The sequence below is a fragment of the Glandiceps talaboti genome, chromosome 13, assembly GCF_964340395.1.
Source record: "Glandiceps talaboti chromosome 13, keGlaTala1.1, whole genome shotgun sequence".
In the NCBI taxonomy this organism is placed as follows: domain Eukaryota; kingdom Metazoa; phylum Hemichordata; class Enteropneusta; family Spengelidae; genus Glandiceps; species Glandiceps talaboti.
In genome coordinates, this window is record NC_135561.1 from 1639850 (window position 1) to 1663131 (window position 23282).

The window sequence follows — 23282 nt, forward strand, 5'->3', positions numbered from 1 at the left end:
TCTTAAAATTGTAGAACTTCTAATGGTATTCAAATATTATATACAAATAATCATTTTGTGTTCACAATAAAGTTGACAAACAATAATACACAATTTGTGTCCAAGCTATTGAGTATATCTAACTGCCTAAACTGTCTAAATTGTTGACTTGTCTAGAAACGTTTCCGTGCATCCTATATATATATATATTTTGTACACTGACTCAAAGCTGGGGCATTGGTCACAGAGGCTGCCACTTCAAATGCATAAACCGTATCCACCCAGTGTATTGAAATATGGCAGCACTCAAAGAGATAAACAAAACATTACTGTTACTGACCCTTGGCACTTGGTCTGAATCTTTTATCATATCTCTCGGGATCTAGTAGATAATTCAACAGAGTTGACGTCTGATCATCTTCCAGACTCTCGGTATAATTGGTTGTGATTTGTCTAGTGATAAAACATATATAAATCATTGTCAGACGATTTTCTTCTATTCAATCTTTACATTAACGTTGCACTAGCACTAGGTTTTTAGAAATTGTGGAAATGTCTACAGTATAGACAATTAATCATCAAAATAGAACTATTGTAACGTAAGGACATGAGAACAAAACTGAGGACACACACACGTACACACTCACAGAAGGCCGACAGAGGGAGACAGACACAGAAGGGTTGACAGAGGGAGAGTCAATCAGAGAGAGACAAAAAGACAAAGGGAAAGACAGACAGACAAACAGACAGACAGACAGACAGACAGACAGACAGACAGACAGACAGACAGACAGACAGACAGACAGACAGACAGACGGACGGACGGACCAGACAGACAGACAGACAGACAGACAGACAGACAGACAGACAGACAGACAGACAGACAGACAGACAGACAGCAAAACACAAAGGGAGACAGACACCAAGACATACACCAAGACAGACAGAAACAGAGAAACAGGGACTATCTAGCTCTGGCTTGTCCTCTCCGTGCCAGACATGAGTTAAAGTGAAACGCTCTCTGTTTGCTCTATATTCTCGAAATACAGACAAACATGCGCGCACACACACACACACACACACACACAGAAACAGACAGACAGACAGACAGACAGACAGACAGACAGACAGACAGACAGACAGACAGACAGACAGACAGAGACATGCACGCATGCAGGCAGACGATGTCATTTACATTTTCTCATTTGGTTGTCAAACTGTAATAATACGTTTAATAATCAATTTCTTTATGTACAACATTTACATCAGAAATTTAAATTGTTTCATTTCCTCGATAGTCTATGATAATAACAAGCAAACTAATATCCAACAAATTAACATGTCTTCTTTCTCAATAGTTTAATGAAAGTGTGTATTAGTGCATAGTGGCTAGAAAAAGAAAATTTCCTCGACGAAATGAAATTATCTCTTTAACATACATAGGAAAATCCTTATCAACATTAACTACTTGAATAAATTTTAAGCCCCCATTTCTCTTTCAATTTCCATTTTGAAAATGCTTAATTTCAAATATTGTAGCAGCATATATAACTGTCTCTATTGGTAAGCGAGAATTTGAAGATGTATAATTGATGTCTAATTATAAAGATAACAACACATTCTACTTTGTTGATCCTATGAAATTACTATAGGAATTGTTTGTCGTCATGGTAACATCCAAATTAATGTTTTCAAATACACATCGTAAGAAAACAGTCATTGAAAGTATTGACAAATTATGTTTTAATAATCTCATCTCATATGAACATAATTTCGAATCTAATTAAATCAGTGTGTTCATCTTTAACAGAATTTGTTCACAAATAATTATTTCGAATTTGTCCATTTATTTTATCCACTTGTAATTTTGTCATCAATTTGAACTGTGTTTCACAGTTATAATGTTTAATATCATAGTGAAGGAAAGTATTGCATTCTTAAACATTTACAATATATACTGTTTTTAGAGAAATTGTAGAAATGTCTATAGTATAGACAATTAACCATTAAAATAGAACTATTGTAACGTTACGACGTGAAAACAAAACTGAGGATAATACATTTCATCAGTGCTCGTTGAAACTCAGACAGACAGACAGACAGACAGACAGACAGACAGACAGACAGATAGACGCAGCATGCGAAACTAATCCTGTCCTGCTGGTTGACCCAGGGCCAGTTGTTTCCACCACAGGATCTGTGATTTTTAGGTTAAAGCTGTTGGTCCAGCGGTTAATCCGCTTTGTTGTAGTATAAACCCTACGATACATTTAAGTTATCATCAGTGAGCAACCAGGACACAATAAAAGTTTCCTCTTCAACGAGCATATTGTAAAATATCAGTGGCCACACTTGTTGAATTTGTAGACTATAGTCGTACACAGTTTGCGGCACAAGATGGTCATCAGTTAGTCATTCATTTAGCCACAAATTGCAAAAGTATAAAGATAAATGACATGCTATGTGACACTCACTCACTCACTCACTCACTCACTCACTCGAGTTCACTGACATAATTGCCTACATTAACACTCTGGAAAATAAATATGTAGTGTAATGTATCTAATGTAATGAATAGCACTAACAGACTAAGATTCGTAACATACATACATACATACATACATACATACATACATACATACATACATACATACATACATACATACATACAGAACTATGAGATTTTTAGAAGACATCAAATTACAATTGTTTAAGACTACATCAAACTACTTTTGGATTCATGCTCTAAGAATGTTATCACATACTAAATGATACTAAATTAAATGTCACAGAATATCAAAAATAGTTAGTCTACATTTCAAGACGCATTTAGGTGTATTACATTTCATCCTATCGTGTACGCAACATTCAACCTTAAATTAGTGCACGTACATGTAATGTTAAATCATCATAAGAATAAAAGAACTTAAACACGTTTTTGAGTGAAGACGTTTCCAATGTAAAGCACGCTAGAAAAGAATTTTCTTATCAAAAACGTTTTTAAAAACTATGAATATATATAAAGAGTTATAAACTAGTTTATTACTGCACAATTAAAACAAAATTGAACGGGCTTTTTTTTAATCGTGTAATTAAAAGAAATCGAATGACTTAAAAAGAATCTCCTAAAAGATAAATGGATATCTTACAGACAGAGTCACGAACGTTGTGATTTATTAGCATTTCTGTGCAAGAAATGCCCCGCGATTACGTTTTACGACCATATTTTCTATTCCGAGATTAGCGCTTTGATAATTTTTTTTTCATGACTGTCGCATTACGTGTGCAATTTCATAATGTTTGCTCTTATATGAAATGGTTACTAATGACATCTAATTAATAGATTTTATCTCCATCTTTGTTTACGAGCACATGACATTACCGACGTAATCTAATATAGTTTAATATCACAAGTTACTTTAATGATCTCAATACAAACCCTGGTACATGTTTGATTGGTGTGTACAAACCAAACTATTCTTCTGTGTATTTCCTTTCATAAAAAGTGGAATCTGTATTCAGCTTCATATGCCATAAACTACACAGATAACATAGTGACTTTTCTAAGCTGTCCCCTATAATCCTACATGGAATTGTTTGGATATATACAATGAAGATTGATCTCGCATGAATCACACCAATCTAAAGTATTCGGGTGTATATCATCCTGTGAGATATCTACAAATGTCTAAATGTACGATTGACTAGCAGAAATGTCAGATAAATGCATCAACCCTGATGGAATCGTCCGTAAAATCTTGCAAAGATTTCAGTTTGGGAATCAGTGTTCTAACAAGATTTTTAATGACTTTGTCTTTTTCGTGATGAAAGATCCGATAATAGATAATTTAAGGTTATAAATGTGTTTGTATCGACGACTACTATTTTACGTGGCATGAAAACAGCGATTCCTAAACATCACAAGCATGTCAGTTGTGAAACATAATCTTTTCTCATATTCGACGAAGAAAACGTTTTAACAGCGAGGAGGAACGGCTCATGGCAATATTATGCATATAGGAAATGGGTTGTGATCCATAAACAATGTTCTCATGAACGGGGGAAATATGTGTAATGGAAAATGTACGCGGTTTATCCTTTGTATTTTCTCCGCTTCATTTCATTAAATAATATATTTGAATATGGAAAATGGCTGGTGGTCAAGGGGATGAATAATTCATCGCCTGTTTATGTAATATATGATTGCTTAACAAGGGTATTGTCTGTGGGCAGCAGTAAAAAGTCCAGTAATGTATGTTGTCATCTTTTTGGGAAATTTCAAAAGGGTCCTCACTTTTCTCAGATCGAATTGTTTTCTAAGGCAACAGGCAATACAAGTTTATTGGTATACTGTATAAAATTTCAAAACTGGGTATTGCGCACACGAAGAACACTTAAGTGACCTACAGTTTGCTTTGGGTATAGCCTCTAGCAATCACTGTATTAGTATTATGTACATTCCGAAATCCCTAACCCTAGCGTTACATTCGGCTTCAGTGTGTTTGGTTACAAAATACTATAGTATGCTAGGATACACAAATTGGATTCAGAGAGTTCTTCATTCTGGCCATGATTGTATGGTATCTGATACTACACAAACGTACGAACCCATAATGTGTACAGGTCTCTTTATTCAGGGTCAAAGAGCCTAGATAATTTGTCAAGGATTCCGAATGGTTTTATGTTTCTTAATAGAATAGAACTAATTTTCACCCAATTGCTGCCATAAAATATGAACACACCCATATTTTCTCCTATATGCCGTAAGGAATTTATGTCATTTTGAATTTCCACTTGGCATGTTATAAAAGCGTATCCCGATTTCCAATCTAACATATACTACATAATGTTGCTCAGTTAGACGTTAATTTCCTGTTCAGAGTTTCGACTTTGATACAAACTAATAAACTTGTATAGCATGATGCCTGTCCAAGTAATGTATATCTATTAACTTTTTACGTTGTAAAAGGTCAACAGTTCTTTTCCATTACGTCGGCTGCCAAACTTCCGACATGTATTTTATATCATTAATAAAAGGCAATGCAATGCAGGATCATACCAAGTTTGCCAATTGCAACCAGCAATGTAAAATATAACCAAATATAATGATGTTACATAAAGTTTATGATTTGCTTTTTAATGGGTTTAACAAGTGGTGATATACCGGATTGACGTCAGTGTCATTACATAAATGAATGTATGTATGTATGTATGTATGTATGTATGTATGTATGTATGTATGTATGTATGTATGTATGTATGTATGTATGTATGTGGAAACAGCAGGGATAAAATTTTGCCTGAAATCATAAATGCAAAAGGTTTTAAATTGAATATATCTCTGTATAGAGTAAACATTGATGATTGATAGTAGTTGGTTATAGTCGACTTATCATTATAAACTGAATGCTGACTTAATGAGCAAATTGATGCGATGCGAAACGTCACGACTGACAAATATCTTTTGTGGTAGAAATTATGCAGTAGAGTAAAAATATATATTTATCGTCAGATGTTCCTGCATAATCCATGTTAAATCAAGCACAGGTGAATACAAATGTGTAAGATTCATTTCACTTAATATGTTTTTGATTATTCAAAAGTTTTCTTCGTTAGTTTTACCTAATTTATTATCCAATGTAATTAATCCCATTCATTTGACTTTTGATTATATCAGCACTTCTTTGCTACTTTCCATCAAAATATATTTCCTCACTGCACTAAGTCTTTTTTGCAATCCTGCTGTTCTGTTTACACAACTATAGTAACTGTTTATTATCACAGCTACTACACAGTCGACGAGTATTTTACCATATATGGTGCGAAAAGAATTCCATATATGGAGCTTACTATGATGCTGGATCAACTGGGGTGCGTTCTAGGCCAGGATAGCTAAATGTCTACTCCTAGTCTTGCTTACAAAACCTGCACGACCTCATTTACAAAGCAAAGTCTTAGAGTTTAACCTATATAAATGGCAAATTACAGATCTTGACACAACTCCTATAAAGGTTCAAATTGTTCATTCTATTTTTCACACCAATTAGAAGCACAAATACATCAGAAATAAGTCAAACTCTTATCAAATTACAAGTTGTGGTCCATTAGTTCTTTGGAAATCAGATGAATGTAAAACACATCAATGATGGTTGTTATAACAACAGAGTCGTCTGTCTCTGTTTATTTGAAAAATCCATTATGTTTTTTTTCTGCATGCAAGTAACCATTTGTCAAACCCTTTTGAATGTTTTAGTTTCATCTTTGTAATATTTATGTAACTGACACGTTCAGAGCAGACCTCTCTCCAGGGTATAAAAACGATCAAGGACCTTTCTCAAGCTTTTTCGCGTTTATCAAAACTAAGCCACTTATCTGCGTTCATGTTTCTTATCATCTTTCTATCATTTACCTATCCATCACACATCTGATTTGTGGCGTTGTTTGGATAGTGATCAATATTCCTTAAGTGATACAGTTTGTCTATTTTTATGGAGGGGTTACCATGGTGATATTTCACATGGTTCACAAGATGGTTTAAATACTACTAATCATCTCTGAATAACGAAGTATGCAGCTGGCTACTTGAAAATATCTGATTTCATGTGAAAGTTGTTATTCAGACTGGGCTATATTTCAAGATAGTGATATAAGGGGGAAAGATGTTTAGATATTTGAAATATGTTGTTTAGGTCATATCGTATGAAACGTCAGGTAGATTCAAAGACTAGCAAGCTGCTACTCTCATTGGAAGAAACAGGTGTCTATTACCGTAAAGAAGGCGTTGAAGCTTGTGCTTCGGTTACCATAGTGACCTATTTTCATATCATATTTTCCAAACACACAAATATGTCACACCTTACAATGAAATAAATCACATTTAGAGAAGTTTCATCTTCAGATATAAATCAGTGTTTATTTCCTAGTAATGTTCTTTCTATCTCCGACTGTTGGATTCTTCAAATTAAAGCCTGACCTCCCGCTGATGGCTTACATGTGCGAAAAATAAGGGGCATAATCTATTATTACCTATATACTAGACTGACAAGCTGTGGAAGTTCATTGCAAATGTCACGTGTCAAATCATCGTTACAATAGTGCACAGCATGTTGGAATATCAATTTTGTCTAATATGCGTTGCAATATGTTACCATTTATGAATGATACGTTTGGTCATTATAATAATCGTTAGTACAATAACATACACAACTATCTGGCATGGTGCCAGCTGTTCCAATTTACACTTGGATGATAACCTCGACTGAACATATGTGATATAAACTGTCGGCCATGAACCGGTAATTTGATGTATGCAACGCGAGGCCTTAATTATTCATTTATGTTTTGATGAAGCCTGTGCCCTTGGTGTGTTTAAGTTATTTCAGAAGAAGATTTAAAAGGCATTGAAACTATCAATCATAAGAGGTTTCAATGAGCGATCACTATAACTAAACACTTTCACGGAAGCTAAACTACTTCATAAAAGTAAGTTTGGTAAACATAGCTGCTGAGATTTTGATACCTTTTCACATGGAATGTTAATAATAGTGTTATATATTTGTACTCACTAATTTTAAGGAAAATGCAAACAGTTAAACAACAGAGGAGTAATGTATGACTTAATGAATAGGAAATATAAATGTGATCTATGAGAAATTGTGATTGGAAGTAAACATGCCAAAGTGTGTCTTTTGTATATATCACACTTAATAATACTGAAACCGCTAAATCGAATAGATGTAGAGGTTGTTCTAGTTAAATTTAGAATATACTTTAATTTATTCAAGAGATAACAGTGAATGTATGTCTATGTAATTCAACGTGAGACTTAAATTACTGTGTTAATTAATCGTCCAATTTACTTATAAAATTGTACATTTGTAGAAAGTGAACGCAGCTGCGATAAATTATTTTGGTACTCTTCCCAGGTTGATTCTTTTTATCGCAATGAACCGTGAGAAGCCTTATTGCATCTGGAATCATCTGGAACAAATTGAATCATACTGCAATTTTGGAACAGCATAACCGCAATATCTCGAAGGGAATTAAATATAGGTTACTCTACTCCATATTTTAATGGTTCACTGATAAACTGTCTCTGTAAGTCCTTGGAGACACAGTATGATGCACTATATCAACAATCATTGAAGTACTGCTTTTACATTGCAAGAAGTTAACATGTCATAAGTCACATGGATGGATTACATTAACGTCTACATACACCCACATAATACCTACCTACCTGCCTACCTACCTGCCTACATACATACATAACTACCTACCTACCTACCTACCTACGTACCTACACATACATACATACATACATACATACATACATACATACATACATGCATACATGCATACATGCATGCATGCATGCATGTATGTATGTATGCATGCATGCATGCATACGTACATACACGTACGTACGTACGTGCGTACGTACATACATACATACATACATACATACATACATACATACATACATACATACATACATACATACATACATACATACATACATACATACGTACGTACGTATATACGTACATACGTACATACATTTTCATATGTATTCCTGTGTTTTGGTTATTTCGCTGGTTATATAACTTATTATAATTGTTAACAATAACGTGACATTTACTGGTACATAGTAGACAAATGTGTAGCGAGTTTAAAAAAAAACCTTCATTTTAGGACAGCAGCGTCACACTCTAAGAAACATTGAAATAGTGTATTATTTAGGGATATTGAATGTCAAGAAACGGAAAACCCTAATGTAAGCAATCATTTCACACCAGTAGTGACAGGAGACTTGATCAATTTAAAATATAATCTGTATTATGTCAATTCACCAAACATTTCACACTAACCTCCCCCTAGGGAGACATATTCAACATAACTCACGAATCATGCCATATAGCCCTGAATACAATTCTCGCAGTAAAATATTTACTACGGTCAGTGTCCTCAGTAACTTTATAATCGAATCTGAGCATTTCGTCGTAAATATTAAGAACTATGTAGATTTCTACTTGTCCAACTTGTCAAATGACGCCTGCTGTGTCGCAAAGGGCCGACATGTCGAATAACTGTGCTTTATACAATCGATATTAATATGTACACCATCTTGCTTTACTGTTTGTTGCCTAATGTTCAAGTAAATGATAACTACAGTTTGTAAAATAAACAATATCTATCTTGATATTCCATTAAATTAAAATCCATACTTCTCATGACACAATGTCACGATTCATGAAAATTATATATATAGAATATCCAAGCTGCCAAGCATATAAATCAGAGAGACTTATGGGTAATATAATTCAATGTGCATATCAGAGGTCAGATGCTTCAAACACACATTATTTCATATTTCAAGCCGTCTGTAACACATATATGAGAGAATGTTTTGTCAGCTATATTTGCATACAAGATGTACAACGTAAAAACAATGCCCTTTGACATCAAGTTGAAGTGAACATTCTGTTCTAATCACAGTCAGTATAGATTAGCTTTTTTTCCTATTCTGCGCATGTTCCACTGAGATAACACCCATAGTTTAATTTCCGCTCGGATGTTATATCTAAAATTGTATTTGTTTGATAATAGGTATTTAACTTAAGGCAGTAGCAAATATCAAAATATGTGTACCTGTCAAAATATATTGATAGATTTATACACATTTCAAACTAATTGTATTTACTCCTGATTCACATCAATCCGTCGTGACTTTCCATTACATATATGTTTGTACAATTATACAAGTTTCTCAGTTCAGCCGTGGGGGGGGGGGGGATTTCAGCAGAAGGGGCCTTATCCGTGAGATGAGTAAAACGTAAAATTCTGTGGATATAATTATCAAACCTTTCCAAACTCAATATTATCAAATGTCGAGGAAATTCTTTTGGGGATTGATAAGTAATTGCAGCACAAAAGAAATCTATAGAAAAGACGTGCGGTTTGTCATATACAATGACCAGCGAAAATATTCTATATATCCAAACACTGAAATGTGTCATATGCGGTGATTTGTATCCAAACACTAGTACAGACACTCAAAACTCAAATCGGATGAGTGAAATCAGTTTACATGTAACATAAAAGCCAAATAGACCTTAGTATCCCAGTCACGTACAAGAGAATCTAATAAACCTCGATTATTCTGTAATAGCAAGTCCATAACAACACTACTGGCGTCTCACTCTTACAAATTGTCTGTTTACCCACAGGTAAATCTTAATGCAAACAGTAAATGAGTGTGCAAAGTAGTGATAGTGAAAAAGAATAATGAAAATACAGATACAAATCGAGTACGTATAATGGAAACACTTTTTATAGTGTACCAAATTGCCAAGACGCCAACTGCGAAGATGACATCCGTGTGATACAAAATGGAAATTAGTCAAGTACTTTTTAAGAGCTTCAATACTGTAATGGAAATTTTCAAAGACGCCAACTGCACAAATGATTTTCACAGTAGGGATTTGTTATTTGTTACCATCATACATTCCATATCTATGCTATACCCTATCAAATGTGTGTAGCTACTGTCGTTAAGTTCATGAAGTCGCTGACTCCTTTTTGCGAGATGTTTCGAAAACCTCGTTAGATATTATCTTTCAGCCAGAAAGATCCATAAATGGATTCATATCTTGTTTATTAAATGAATACTTTTAATTCAATACCCCAGACGACCTTTTGATACATTGGCGATTATTACAAAAAAGTAGGCCGACTATCGATTTGGCATGAAAATATCATACTTCAACTTATATTTACGCATGTCCTCAAATAATTCAAATGCTTTTTAAAAACAAACAAATTATGTTTATTTGTCGTGAGATTCCATCAGGTTTTACAGAATTATATATATTGAATATTAATCTTTAAAATACACTATTTCATGAAGATATTAATCTAATTGCATATATACAAGCATATTGCATACGTAATGATTGATGACAGATGGTTGGCGTTTTACATTTATGGAACGCATCATTTCTAAACAAAGAATCACCGAGTGTATGCCAGGTGACTCACCGATAGAGTGTCTGGTGACTGCATTACAGGAGTCATACATCGTTTACGTTCGCTCTAGGGTCTAGGTCTATACAGTGAGGTCTGTACATATGTAGGAATGGTTTTGACTGGATCACATCCTACAACGACAAATGACAAGATGGACTAGACACATAAAGGCGACTGTCTCAGAGCAATTCTAGTCGATGAAATGTAATAGATTTTTGTAAAGAACAAATGTCACTTCCGTTTAGTGGGGTATTTATTTACGTGGGTTTCAAATACGTGTTCTTTGTTGTGCATTTTAATATGTAAATGCGTACCAGTCGAACTAACTTAACTACATTCATCAACCAGCAATTTAGACCTATTTATCACATTATCTTTCTATTTATCTCCAGCTTGCAATAGACAAATGGAAGCACATTAATGCAAATGTTAATGGTGTTACTTAATACTTCTTTTAAGCTAAAAATGTATCATCAACAACTTCAGAGTGTTTAAATTCCGAATTGATTCAATTTGATTGTTGTGAGAGTAACCGGCATGTAAAGTCAGAACTACACAGACAGACAGACAGACAGACAGACAGACAGACAGACAGACAGACAGACAGACAGACAGACAGACAGACAGGCAGGCAGACAGACAGATGTGCGTAGGTTTGTAAGATTATATATATGCCCAAGCATGTATGTATCACGCATTATCTATATATGTCATGATTGGCGAATGGTTAGAGTGACCGGCTTGGAATCAGTAGATTGCAGGCTTTTGAGTTATTGATGGGCGAATGGTTAGAGTGACCGGCTCGAGTCAGCAGATTGCAGGTTCGAGCTTTGTTGCTGCCGTTTGTTTCCGAGTGGCTAAAATACTTGGGCAAGATTTGAACCACGACTGTGCCTCAGTCAACCCAGCTGTATAACTGGGGACCTGGTAGGATAGAGGTTGCAATGTGAATGCTTTAATCCTATGCGCTTATAGAGGCTGCAATGGATTGTATGCTCCCCAGGGAGCTGAGGAAGTATAAAGGGCCGTTGTGCCGCTATATAAATCTGTGCCAGGGGTAATAATTGTAAAGCGCTTTGAGCACAGAGTGGGAAAGCACTATATTAAAACCAACATTATCATTATTATTATTATTATTATTGTTATATGATGTATATATATGCCTCAGTATCTGTCTGTTTACTCATAATTGTCTATTTGCTTGCTATTTGAGATTATAAGGCCGGTAAATTGGTCGCTACAATTGCAACATCATTTAATACAACACAAAAAATGCAGTGTCTACATTTTAAATGTGGAATATTCCGTAGTGAATGTACCTAACTAGATTATTTCACGAACTTATACAAGTTTGATTTCCTCTCCTAAATAATTGATCACTTAACTATTCTAATTGACTGACAGCAATTACGACAACTATACAAGGCTTTCTAATGTCTAACTATATTCGGAAATACAGGTACACTCTTTTGTGATTGATGATATATATATATATAGTTTGTGACGTCATACGGCTATATTATACTGGTGTTACATGTTACCTACAATCAGAACTTTCGATGTGTGGTTTATACTTCCACTTTCCATTTCTGTACTAACGATGCCGTGGAATCTCTTGTTTCTCCACCTATTTTCAAAATTGAAAATAGAAGTGGTAGTTCTCGATAATTAAATGTTAACAGTGGAACATATTGACAGTAAGGTATGACTAATATTACAATATAATTACTATCAAACCAGAAAAACAATTTCTGATATCTAACGCTGGTGTTTGTGTTTGTGTTATGAATTACACGAACAAAATACAGGCACTGATAGTGCGCACGCACTTGAATTGTTACATTTTATCTCACAGTGAACGTAAATAAACAGGTCTGTGCTTGGATTGTCCTTGTTCATTCCGACAGTGATGTTGATTTGTGGTCAAAGTGAGATCAAATCTATCATTGTATATACTTGTAGTGTGTGTATTTTGTTTTATGTAATTCGTAACAAAAACCGTAGTGTCAGACATAAAACACATTGTGTCATCTAATTGAAAATCTATAGTCACTCTGGTATGGTAATAAATTGTCTTTGACACCTTCGGTACATTAAAAAAAAAACCTCTATCGTACACATCAAAGTCACCAAAAACATGCGGGCTGTCATCATGCTAGTGAGTCACATAATTATACACCTATGCGAGCAATGGAATTTTCAGCAACATGAATGTACATATTGTGCCGGTTTGCAAGAATATCTACATTGTAAAAAATCGTTTGCATTCACTCAAACCTATTTGGAGAATCCTATATCTCTGTAAAGGAGTACTGAAATGAAATATATTGATTAAGCAGTGTTTTGCGTGTCTTCTTAGAAAGTCTACAGGGACTGTAAGAATCGCTGTTGTTATCAGATAATGATTGTGATGGTGTGTTTTAATTGATGCAACGTTACAAGGAGAAGTACTGTTAATGACCATGTGTAATGCAACCATCAATATCATTTATTTACTTATTGCCTCAAGCATATTAAACGAATGGCATGGATTATTTTCTAGGACTTCAACCTCTGTAAGTAAAGCTAATTTCAAATTCACAGAAGCCTGAAAATAAGAAGGGTCTTCGACAAGTTAATCGTATTGAAACTCTAACAGATAGAATAGTAGTCAACGTTGCTGTACACCCCATTAAAGTGTGACCGGCGATGTCCCTCCAACGTATTTCAAAATTATATGTAATAGAAGGATATTGACTCATTGACCATTCACTCTGGGAAGAAAAAACCCGCCGCTGTGTTAAAAATGGAATTAAAGTAACGATGAAGTCGTTAACTTTCATTATAATTACGAAGACGTGTGTACCCGCCAGTTATGCTATACTTGTAGGTGCCCGGTCACACATCAGTCATAAACACACCCATTGTCGTGTACATGTACTGACTCATAAGCAGCAAAATACTGGCAATCTCGCTAACACGATAGCACCATACGGTCTTCAAATATTCTAAATCCCTGCTGTTTCTACTCTCTCTCTGTCTCTATTCAAATGAGGTTTAGAATTTCATAAAATGGTATTAACATTAGGAAATAAAATTTGATAGTTTTGAGAGTGGCATTTCTGTTGGATTATTGAACTGACTGACTGCATATGAAGGTATAATGTGGTTGTCATGAGATATGCATGCAGAAAGTGCAGACTCAACAACAACAAAATATCTTCCTTTCTCAATACTGAATATAGCAAAATATTTACTTTAAGAAATAAGAATTCTATCCTTTAAATGGATTGTGTAATTGTTTTTAAATGAGCGATCGTTGCTTATCCTTCTTCATTTTTAATGACTAACATATGTATTCAAAACTTAGCACAAGCTAAGAGCAACAAGAACATGACATTTTAATTTCATAACATCAATATTTGTTTAATTTTAATTATTCATTATATCACTTCCTTTTGTAATATGTATTATCATATCGCTCTTCTAAGAATGGCAATGTTATCGACAACGCACATAGCAGACAGTATCACCCCAAGCTTTACAACATTCCGATATAAATCTACTTTTAAATACATAACTATTTCGAAATCTTTAGTACATATTGAGTTTCATGATCACCTAATGAATTGCATGACTTCAACGTAACTTTACGGTTCATACTCCCGGCGAGACAAAATTTAAAGTTGCCATATGGATATCAAATGGGTTTTTATTTTCTTAAGACAACTCTCCTACTTGAACAACAATGTGAAACAGCATTGACCAAGTCCGTGTTTGTCACTTGATAAATTACAAAAAGCTACAGTGTGTAAAATGTTTGTTATTGTACCTATGACAACATACATTGTACACATTTTTCAAATATTTTGCAATTTATTGCGATACAAACATGTAAATTGTATATGTTGTATCACATTGTTTTTTCTAGTACATAATGAATTAAAATTCAAAAGAAATACCTATTTGTCATCCACATGGTCACCTTAAACTGATGTCCATATGGATCAAACACCAAATTGTGTCTTTGCTAGACACGTGTTACATAGTGACATCGTATAGTACGGGCAGGAGAGTAAACATAGTCTGGACAGGAGAGTAAACATCATAGGCTGGGCAGGAGAGTAAACATCATAGTATGGGCAGGTGAGTAAACATCATTGCATGGGCAGGGGAGTAAACATCATAGTATGGGCAGGAGAGTAAACTTCATTGTATGGGCAGGAGAGTAAACATCATAGGCTGTGCAGGAGAGTAAACACCATAGTATGGGCAGGAGAGTAAACATCATAGGCTGGGCAGGAGAGTAAACATCATTGTATGGGCAGGAGAGTAAACATCATAGGCTGGGCAGGGGAGTAAACACCATAGTATGGGCAGGAGAGTAAACATCATAGGCTGGGCAGGAGAGTAAACATCATTGTATGGGCAGGAGCTAGAGTAAACATCATAGGCTGGGCAGGAGAGTAAACACCATAGGCTGGGCAGGAGAGTAAACATCATAGTATGGGCAGGAGTGTAAACACCATAGGCTGGGCAGGAGAGTAAACATCATAGGCTGGACAGGAGAGTAAACATCATAGTATGGGCAGGGGAGTAATCATCATAGGCTGGGCAGGAGAGTAAACACCATAGGCTGGGCAGGAGAGTAAACATCATTGTATGGGCAGGAGAGTAAACATCATAGGCTGGACAGGAGTGTAAACATCATAGGCTGGGCAGGAGAGTAAACATCATTGTATGGGCAGGAGAGTAAACACCATAGGCTGGGCAGGAGAGTAAACACCATAGTATGGGCAGGAGAGTAAACACCATAGGCTGGGCAGGAGAGTAAACATCATAGTATGGGCAGGAGAGTAAACACCATAGGCTGGGCAGGAGAGTAAACATCATTGTATGGGCAGGAGAGTAAACACCATAGGCTGGGCAGGAGAGTAAACATCATTGTATGGGCAGGAGAGTAAACACCATAGGCTGGGCAGGGGAGTAAACACCATAGGCTGGGCAGGAGAGTAAACACCATAGGCTGGGCAGGAGAGTAAACATCATTGTATGGGCAGGAGAGTAAACACCATAGGCTGGGCAGGAGAGTAAACATCATAGGCTGGACAGGAGTGTAAACATCATAGGCTGGGCAGGAGAGTAAACATCATTGTATGGGCAGGAGAGTAAACACCATAGGCTGGGCAGGAGAGTAAACACTATAGTATGGGCAGGAGAGTAAACATCATAGGCTGGGCAGGAGAGTAAACATCATAGGCTGGACAGGAGAGTAAACACCATAGTATGGGCAGGAGAGTAAACATCATAGGCTGGGCAGGAGAGTAAACATCATTGTATGGGCAGGAGAGTAAACATCATAGGCCGGGCAGGAGAGTAAACATCATAGTCTGGGCAGGAGAGTAAACATCATAGGCTGGGCAGGAGAGTAAACACCATAGGCTGGGCAGGAGAGTAAACATCATTGTATGGGCAGGAGAGTAAACACCATAGGCTGGGCAGGAGAGTAAACATCATAGGCTGGACAGGAGAGTAAACATCATAGGCTGGGCAGGAGAGTAAACATCATAGTATGGGCAGGGGAGTAATCATCATTGTATGGGCAGGGGAGTAATCATCATTGTATGGGCAGGAGAGTAAACATCATAGGCTGGACAGGAGAGTAAACATCATAGTATGGGCAGGAGAGTAAACACCATAGTATGGGCAGGAGGGTAAACATCATAGGCCGGGCAGGATAGTAAACACCATAGGCTGGACAGGAGAGTAAACATCATAGTATGGTCAGGAGAGTAAACATCATAGGCTGGGCAGGAGAGTAAACACCATAGTATGGGCAGGAGAGTAAACATCATAGGCTGGGCAGGAGAGTAAACATCATAGGCTGGACAGGAGAGTAAACACCATAGTATGGGCAGGGGAGTAATCATCATTGTATGGGCAGGAGAGTAAACATCATAGGCTGGACAGGAGAGTAAACATCATAGTATGGGCAGGAGAGTAAACACCATAGTATAGGCAGGAGGGTAAACACCATAGGCCGGGCAGGATAGTAAACACCATAGGCTGGACAGGAGAGTAAACATCATAGTATGGTCAGGAGAGTAAACACCATAGGCCGGGCAGGAGAGTAAACATCATTGTATGGGCAGGAGAGTAAACACCATAGGCCGGGCAGGAGAGTAAACATCATTGTATGGGCAGGAGAGTAAACACCATAGGCTGGGCAGGAGAGTAAACATCATAGGCTGGACAGGAGAGTAAACATCATTGTATGGGCAGGAGGGTAAACATCATTGTATGGGCAGGAGTGTAAACACCATAGTATGGGCAGGAGAGTAAACATCATAGCATGGGCAGGAGAGTAAACATCATTGTATGGGCAGGAGAGTAAACATCATTGTATGGTCAGGAGAGTAAACACCATAGGCTGGACAGGAGAGTAAACAGCATAGTATGGGCAGGAGAGTAAACACCATAGGCTGGGAAGGAGAGTAAACATCATAGTCTGGGCAGGAGAGTAAACACCATAGTATGGGCAGGAGAGTAAACACCATAGTATGGGCAGGAGAGTAAACACCATAGGCTGGGAAGGAGAGTAAACATCATAGGCTGGGCAGGAGAGTAAACATCATAGTATGGGCAGGAGAGTAAACACCATAGTATGGGCAGGAGAGTAAACACCATAGTATGGGCAGGAGAGTAAACACCATAGTATGGGCAGGAGAGTAAACATCATAGCATGGGCAGGAGAGTAAACATCATTGTATGGTCAGGAGAGTAAACACCATAGGCTGGACAGGAGAGTAAACAGCATAGTATGGGCAGGAGAGTAAACACCATAGGCTGGGAAGGAGAGTAAACATCATAGTCTGGGCAGGAGAGTAAACACCATAGTATGGGCAGGAGAGTAAACACCATAGTATGGGCAGGAGAGTAAACACCATAGGCTGGGAAGGAGAGTAAACATCATAGGCTGGGCAGGAGAGTAAACATCATAGTATGGGCAGGAGAGTAAACACCATAGTATGGGCAGGAGAGTAAACACCATAGTATGGGCAGGAGAGTAAACACCATAGGCTGGGCAGGAGAGTAAACATCATAGGCTGGGCAGGAGAGTAAACACCATAGTATGGGCAGGAGAGTAAACACCATAGTCTGGGCAGGAGAGTAAACACCATAGTATGGGCAGGAGAGTAAACACCATAGGCTGGGCAGGAGAGTAAACACCATAGTATGGGCAGGAGAGTAAACACCATAGTATGGGCAGGAGAGTAAACATCATAGGCTGGGCAGGAGAGTAAACATCATAGGCTGGGCAGGAGAGTAAACATCATAGTATGGGCAGGAGAGTAAACATCATAGTATGGGCAGGAGAGTAAACACCATTGGCTGGGCAGGAGAGTAAACACCATAGGCCGGGCAGGAGAGTAAACATCATAGGCTGGGCAGGAGAGTAAACATCATTGTATGGGCAGGGGAGTAAACATCATAGTATGGGCAGGAGAGTAAACATCATTGTATGGGCAGGAATGTAAACATCATAGTATGGACAGGAGAGTAAACACCATAGGCTGGGCAGGAGAGTAAACACCATAGTATGGGCAGGAGAGTAAACACCATAGGCTGGGAAGGAGAGTAAACATCATAGGCTGGACAGGAGAGTAAACACCATAGGCTGGGAAGGAGAGTAAACATCATAGGCTGGACAGGAGAGTAAACACCATAGTATGGGCAGGAGAGTAAACATCATAGTCTGGGCAGGAGAGTAAACATCATAGTCTGGGCAGGAGAGTAATCATCATAGTCTGGGCAGGAGAGTAAACATCATTGTATGGGCAGGAGAGTAAACATCATAGGCTGGGCAGGAGAGTAAACACCATAGGCTGGGCAGGAGAGTAAACATCGTAGTCTGGGCAGGAGAGTAAACATCATTGTATGGGCAGGAGAGTAAACACCATAGGCTGGGCAGGAGAGTAAACATCATAGTCTGGGCAGGAGAGTAAACATCATAGCCTGGGCAGGAGAGTAAACATCATTGTATGGGCAGGAGAGTAAACACCATAGGCTGGGCAGGAGAGTAAACATCATAGTCTGGGCAGGAGAGTAATCATCATAGTATGGGCAGGAGAGTAATCATCATAGTCTGGGCAGGCGAGTAAACATCATTGTATGGGCAGGAGAGTAAACACCATAGGCTGGGCAGGAGAGTAAACACCATAGGCTGGGCAGGCGAGTAAACATCATTGTATGGGCAGGAGAGTAAACATCATAGGCTGGACAGGAGAGTAAACACCATAGGCTGGGCAGGCGAGTAAACATCATAGTATGGGCAGGAGAGTAATCATCATAGTCTGGGCAGGCGAGTAAACATCATTGTATGGGCAGGAGAGTAAACACCATAGGCTGGGCAGGAGAGTAAACATCATTGTATGGGCAGGAGAGTAAACACCATAGTCTGGGCAGGCGAGTAAACATCATAGTATGGGCAGGAGAGTAAACATAGTCTGGGCAGGCGAGTAAACATCATTGTATGGGCAGGCGAGTAAACACCATAGTCTGGGCAGGCGAGTAAACATCATTGTATGGGCAGGAGAGTAAACACCATAGGCTGGGCAGGCGAGTAAAAGGTAAAGGGATCCCTGGTAATATAACAATGAAAATCAATGTGTTATTTACAGTGAGTATGGACATGTGTAAGCCGTCATTTCTTCAGTCTTATGGTTTATCTTTGAATGTTTCGTTAGCTATTCTAGTCAATGGCATATCTTAACATTAGTCCACTTTCTACCAAGGAGGTGTTCGTGTGCACGGGAAAAATATAAAGGCTTGGAAATACATGAATTGTGTGGATGGTTTTAAAACTTCTTACATTACTTCGTACATTACTTCTATCAAACAAAACTGTATGGTTCTAGTAGTTGCTAATTCTACCAGCTGGATGTGAAGCCCTGAGAAGAAATAGAAATTCACACTGGTTCATAATTCGTTATCATTCCATCTTTGTTAAATCAATCGGGTGTATTTTATCAAACGGTGTCACGTTATGCATACCAATAGTAGCTGCTGCTGCTGCTGCTGTAATAGCAGAAGCAAATGAGATGGCTAGCTTTCATCAACTGATGGGTCAAGTTTTACATTGATCGACTCGCAAGTACGCTTACTGAGCGAAATTATTCAAATAGCTCTCCACATGTAATCAAGTGGAAACATATTTGTAACGCGCCGGTGGGTCTTTTTAATCTTTCGTATTTGGTAGATTAATATGTAATATGAATCTAGTAAGTTATAATATACTAATTTGGCTTGCATAAAGTTACATACGCTACGGTCTTGGCAGACGAAGTAAACAATATCTGCAATGCCTCTTTACAATACCATGCCTATCCTGTTTCTTCAAAGAACGAAGTCGGTATATGTGGATGATGTTATCAAAAAGTGTTCCCTTACAGTTGTGAGTTTTAAAACTATTATTTGGATATTAACATTATTACATGTGTGCGAAAAACACTACACAAGAATATCCATGGATATCCACCAGGGCTTACATTTGTTGTAATATATATGGACTAAAAGTTTTCTACGAACAATATATTTTCTCACATCATTCAATACTTACAGGCAACTCAAGCGTAAATATCGAATTTCAATTTTTTGCAAAAGTCGCAAGCAACGAATAGTTTATTCGAAATGTAATATAAACATTGCATTCACATAAGCATGACTTAATGTGAGAGAAATTATGCAGAACATGTGAGCACCATATTTTGTCATACAAGGTCTATGATCCTTTCAAGACGTCCAACTTGTCTGGTCACTGACATGTAAATAACGACATGTACATGTCCTAATAAGGCCAGATATCATAATGAAAACATAACTTCATTGCTATGTAAACGGTTGAAAATATTTATGTTACTGTTGAAAGTTTATTTTAATTACGGAATACCGTACTGTACTTGGCCGAGGTTTGACGCTTCTTTGCAACTGGAATGTGTTGACATGTTTCATTGGTAATTAACAAGAAGGGCAATGCGTACCTTCATTTCTAGAAATGTCTAGGAAGAAATCAGACTAAAATAAGCTACTGTAGTATTGGATCATGTGATTTTTTAGAACCGAGTTGAATGTCGTCCTGATGAACGAAACCACTCAAATAAGATTTGGGGGTTTTCATCATTTTTACTTAAATTGAATCTTTATTCACCCTTATTGAAAATTACTCAAGGAAGATTGACTGGAAATAGTTACACATTAACGAATCTAGTCTAGCCACTATTAACAATAATGATAGTAACGCTTATTCACCAATATGATAAAATTAACCTTAAACAGATACATATACAGAATACATTGCAAAAGGGATCAAGAAATGGCAAAGCTAGTCAAGCTTGTATCCCTTAGTGACTAAACAATCATACTTAACGTGTATTCACACAACATTACATACTGCCATAGGAACTATTACACTAAGCGAATATATATATCTAAATTATATTTTTGAATTACACATAGACAAAAACGAACTAGGTATGCTATTTATAAAGCTAACACGAGATCATTATTGCATGTTGCCGAAAATATAGAATATGTATTTGTGGAACTTGTAGAGGTTTTGGACAATGGTGATATATCAATAAAATTATAGATGTGTTGCCCTGCTGTCAACTGAACTTCATGCTAATAAGCTAATTAATATGCATATTAAAGCAATGAATAGATGCATACTATCATAATTACGCTTAACAGACTTCAAGGGCCAGAAAATGGTGTCTGACAAAGAGTAATAGTGAACTTGCAATCCAGGCATGCTCAGACGCAAAGGACTGTGGGATTATCAGTGGTTATCGTAATACCTAATCTGGAGCTACCGATAAAATAAACCTCCCACAATGGTCAGGGTGACTATGAATTGATTATTTGTGGTTACAAACAATGTAACATTATTGTTTACTATGCTAATTGATTAGTATTTATTATCACATTGCCCATGATGCAATATTCAACATGGCGGGTTTGCAAGTTCCCTATTGTCTAAATTCATCAGTGAATGCCTTCTTCATTGTTTAAATCTCCTCATTTACCTTTTAAAATTATTTACCCTCTCAAGTGTATTCTGTGCAAAATATTAGCAAATATGATCTGATTCAAAAAAGGTATATTAATAATACATTATTTTCGTAGAGTGTTATGTAAAGGGTTCTTTGTTCTTTGTACATTTTCAAAAAGGAAGGTATACGTAAATTCAGACTTGAAAGTAAATACTCACTATAGGGTGGTCCACGTGTTAGGAAGTCTGCTTCAAGTATTTCACTTTACAGAATAATGTAATTGTTTTAATAACATGTTGTGTCATTATACCAAGCTGTTCACTCAGTGTTCAACATTTAACGGCAGACTAGAAATAATAAAATCACATTTTGCCCCATATAGATTTCGCGAGTCAATGACATCTGCTGAAAGGACAAATTTTAATACTACAATTTATTGATGTTTACAGTCATAAAACAAAGATGCGTACAATCCGAGCACATTATATCATTGTTTTGTATCAAAAGATATCGTATTTTATGTATATTTAGCAAATTGCCATGTACACGGTGTGTACTGAGCAGTTATAGATGGTTGTATACGCAGTGGGCAGCTGTCATAAAATCCTGCTGTTTCGCTCTTCGTCATTTAAAGTGTTCCTACAGCGTTTCTCTGCAGGCATGTTTGCAGTGTCGGCATTTAGCTAGGTTTCCCCCTCATTACACGTCGTTCCATCAGCAAGTTGACTAAACTAACATCTGTGATGTTGAGTATGACGTCACACATTACTCATACTCTGTCTGCTATGCTGTGACATTGTCCGGGCTTCATTGAACCTTGGCATTATAATTCATTGCAGCGGTAATAGAAATGGGATCGCTGAAGGAATTCATGACTGTACGAACATCTAAAACATTCTTAGTTTGCCTCAAAATACCTCCCACTATATCATACTCGTTCTAGCTCCGAACCATCCCATCCCTATACTCTCTTTTCGAAATGCAATGTATATATGATGAGTTTGAGGTTTTGAAAAAAAATATTATTATTCAACTTGATAACAAGCTAGTAATTGTATAAAGTGTAAAGTGACTTGATACCCCATTAAACGAACCATTAATTTTGAAACATGGTCAGAATTGATCGAATTGTATTAAACACATAAACCTATAAAATCACTTTGTTAATGCTAGGTATGATTCAAGGCACAGAATCATAACAGAAAATATTGATGATAAAATATTCCTTTAGGATCATATGGGCCT

General features: G+C 36.9%; 1 protein-coding gene across 1 annotated transcript in view; it reads right to left on the bottom strand.

The window, feature by feature from the left end:
• The window catches only part of LOC144444738 (glycine receptor subunit alpha-2-like), a 51734-nt gene that overhangs the window by 17419 nt on the left and 11033 nt on the right, over positions 1 to 23282 (bottom strand). The window contains exon 2 of the mRNA XM_078134262.1: positions 320 to 432. Coding sequence (XP_077990388.1) covers positions 320 to 432 — 113 coding nt within the window. The remainder of the gene's footprint in view (positions 1 to 319; positions 433 to 23282) is intronic.